Source organism: Arachis duranensis, chromosome 2 (assembly GCF_000817695.3).
Source record: "Arachis duranensis cultivar V14167 chromosome 2, aradu.V14167.gnm2.J7QH, whole genome shotgun sequence".
NCBI lineage: Eukaryota > Viridiplantae > Streptophyta > Magnoliopsida > Fabales > Fabaceae > Arachis > Arachis duranensis.
The window spans coordinates 90,651,311-90,654,271 of record NC_029773.3 but is presented as its reverse complement, the minus strand read 5'-3'; the positions used below and the strand labels follow the sequence as shown (position 1 = coordinate 90,654,271).

The window sequence follows — 2,961 nt, the reverse complement described above, 5'->3', positions numbered from 1 at the left end:
TACTAGCATTATTTTCTATAATTATTTTCCAAAAGTTGTTGATGGTATCTTCAAGAAGATTTTTTAGATCTGAGTCACAATTTAATGTCATACAACTAAACAAAATTGTTATTAGGATAATTAGATTCAGTCCCTAACAAAATTAATGGTGTTTAAACCTAACCCCTTATACATGACCCATTTTGGAATGTATGTCTTGTTAATGCGTTATAGTGGATTTTGGAATTTAATTTATTGGGAAAAATAATGAGAATCAGATTTTAGATTTACTCAAACCTGTAACTGATGTGGACTTCTAATCAAATATATTTAATTTGTTTAAATTGTCATGAATGTGAAAGTTGATGTGGTTGTTATATTGTTCATTTTAATTAATAACTATCTTGAATATATCTGTATGCTACCAGCCATTATAATGAGTCTTTGTTTCCCTTCAAAATTTCATTCCTCTGTTTTCATTTTCCTTTGTTTCTCAACCCAACCTCCTCCAAATATATGAATTAATTACCACAATTATGTGTAACTATTTTGGCTTAGCCAAATAATTTTAGATTCTTCAAAAGAAAAGCACTTATACTGATTTGATCAACAATCATATAAATTATGTACTTATTTAAATATGAATAAATTACTATTTTTTTTATTATAAAATTTTTTATCGCTGACAATTCTATCAACAAAAAATATAAACTAATTCAATTGTCTTTAAATATAGAATTAATTCGATAACTATCTAAAATTGGTAATTTATTGGATAATTTTATTGAAAAATTTAGATAGTTTTGTCGAATTAATTGTCTAATCCAATTTTGATGATTCTCGAGTTAATTAATTATATCTTTTATAATTAAAATTATTAACTCTCAAATCTTTTATCATAAAACAATTATAGAATTTAGTCTTTTAAATTCTATAATGAATAAAATGTTAATTTATATTTATTTATTTATTGCTTCTTGCATTTTTTTATCCACTTAGCATTGGAATTAGCTTATCAACAGTTTAAATAAACTAGTTAGTAGGTGAAGAGTAAAAAATTGGCTCCAAATTAAAGTTCTACAAGTTTAAATATTCTATTTTTGTTCTTGTTATTTATGTTTCATTTATGAATAACTTTTTAATCTATTACCCATAAAAAAAGTTAAATATTTTTTTTAGAATTAAATTTTATTTAATATTATCTAAAGTGTTTAGATTGTTGTTATTGCAGGGATTAGACCCTTTAGCAATATCCTGTGTATTCAGTGGAGCACAATACATGGGGGAGAAAGAAATGTCAGAGATGGATTGTTTTGTGTTAAAACTTTCAGCAGATCAAAAGGATCTTGCTCAAAGAAGTGACAACACAGCAGAGATGATCAAACATTCCATTTTTGGTTACTTCAGCCAAAGGAGTGGCCTCTTAGTTCATCTTGAAGACTCATATCTAACAAGAATTCAAGCTCCAGGGTCATACCCTACATACTGGGAAACAACAATGTCAACAAGTATTCAGGATTATAGGCCAGTAATTGTGGATAATAATAATAATAGTAATGATAATAATGGTGTCATGATTGCACATGCTGGCTCATCAACAGTTATAATCACAAGGTATTAAAGATTCATATATAGATATTAGTTTTTTTATACAGTAATACTAGAAAAATAAATAAAATTGTTAAAATTTGTCTTATTTAATATTTATTTTTATAATAATTAATAAATATTAAATAAGATAAATTTTGACTTTTTTTATTAATTTTTTTTGTTACCAAATATTTTTATTTTTGATATACCTATATAAGATTTTTTAAAGATGAATAGTTAGAAATAAACAATTTTTTTATAAGATTTATTTTTATCTATAAAAATTTGAGAATAACAAAAAAAAAATGGTAGAAAATAAGGATATTAATTTCAATTATAAATTATTATTTTTTTATCATTTTGATGAATTGTCTTTTTTGTAATTTTTTCCTTCTATTTTTCTTTGAATAATAATCTAAATTAGTTTTCAAAAGTATTTTAGTTGGATACTTTACTTTTTAGTAAATTATTTATTTTACTAAATAAATTAATTCTCACATCAGATTGTCCATTTATATAAAAAAATTAAGATAAAAATTTTAAAAATCAATTAAAAAGAAACTGTTATGTCTTTATTAAACAATAATAAAAACTAATTAATCTTATCTTTTATAAAAAATTGTAATAAAAATTAATTTATCTAATAAAAGAAAAAGTTATGAACAAATTTATAATTAAAATTTGTTAAAAATTAAAGTATTGAATTGAAAAGTTTTAGGAGAGTGATTTAAGATATTATACTCTCTTCTTCTTTTATTCTCTGATCACCATAATTCTCTTCAATACAGGTTTGGTGATAACATCAAGGCTGGAACAGACATGACAAGGTTGGAAGAATCATGGACCATTGATGATGTTGCATTCAATGTTCCAGGGTTGTCCATGGATTGTTTCATACCACCCCAGGAACTTCAGAAGGATTATCCAGAAGAAGGTTTAGATTGGAGGTCCCCATTGCATAGATGATGTATGTGTCTTAAAATTCCTGTAATTGTTTAGTGCCTTTTTATATCATATCTCTTCATATTGTTTTGTTGGCTATGTAGGTGGTTGATGCTAATTGTGGCTTAACGTGTATAATCATGCTTTTGTAATAATTATATTGTATTATTAATCATTCTATGGGTTTAGTTAGTATATGTCAAGTGTTGATTGTTAATGTGGAATGAGAATTTTGAGTTTTGATTTTTTTTTTCAGCTTACAACAAAATACAAACTAAGAAATTTTTAACTTTCTATCTTATTATTATTTTGAAAATATTTTAGCTGCAAGAATAAATATTTTAAAATAATAAATTATTAGATCAAATAATTTTATTGATAGAGCAATGCAATTAGGTATAAATATAAAATTTTAAATATTTTAAAAGACTTTTTTTTTACATTTTTATC

The 2,961-nt window shown here is 23.7% G+C and overlaps 1 protein-coding gene across 1 annotated transcript in view; it reads left to right on the top strand.

The window, feature by feature from the left end:
• LOC107475990 (uncharacterized) overlaps positions 1 to 2,687 on the top strand; it is a 5,944-nt gene extending 3,257 nt beyond the window's left edge. Inside the window, exons 3-4 of the mRNA XM_016095701.3 lie at positions 1,211 to 1,593; positions 2,358 to 2,687. Coding sequence (XP_015951187.1) covers positions 1,211 to 1,593; positions 2,358 to 2,535 — 561 coding nt within the window. The 3' untranslated portion in view covers positions 2,536 to 2,687. The remainder of the gene's footprint in view (positions 1 to 1,210; positions 1,594 to 2,357) is intronic.
• Positions 2,688 to 2,961: the final 274 nt, after the last annotated feature.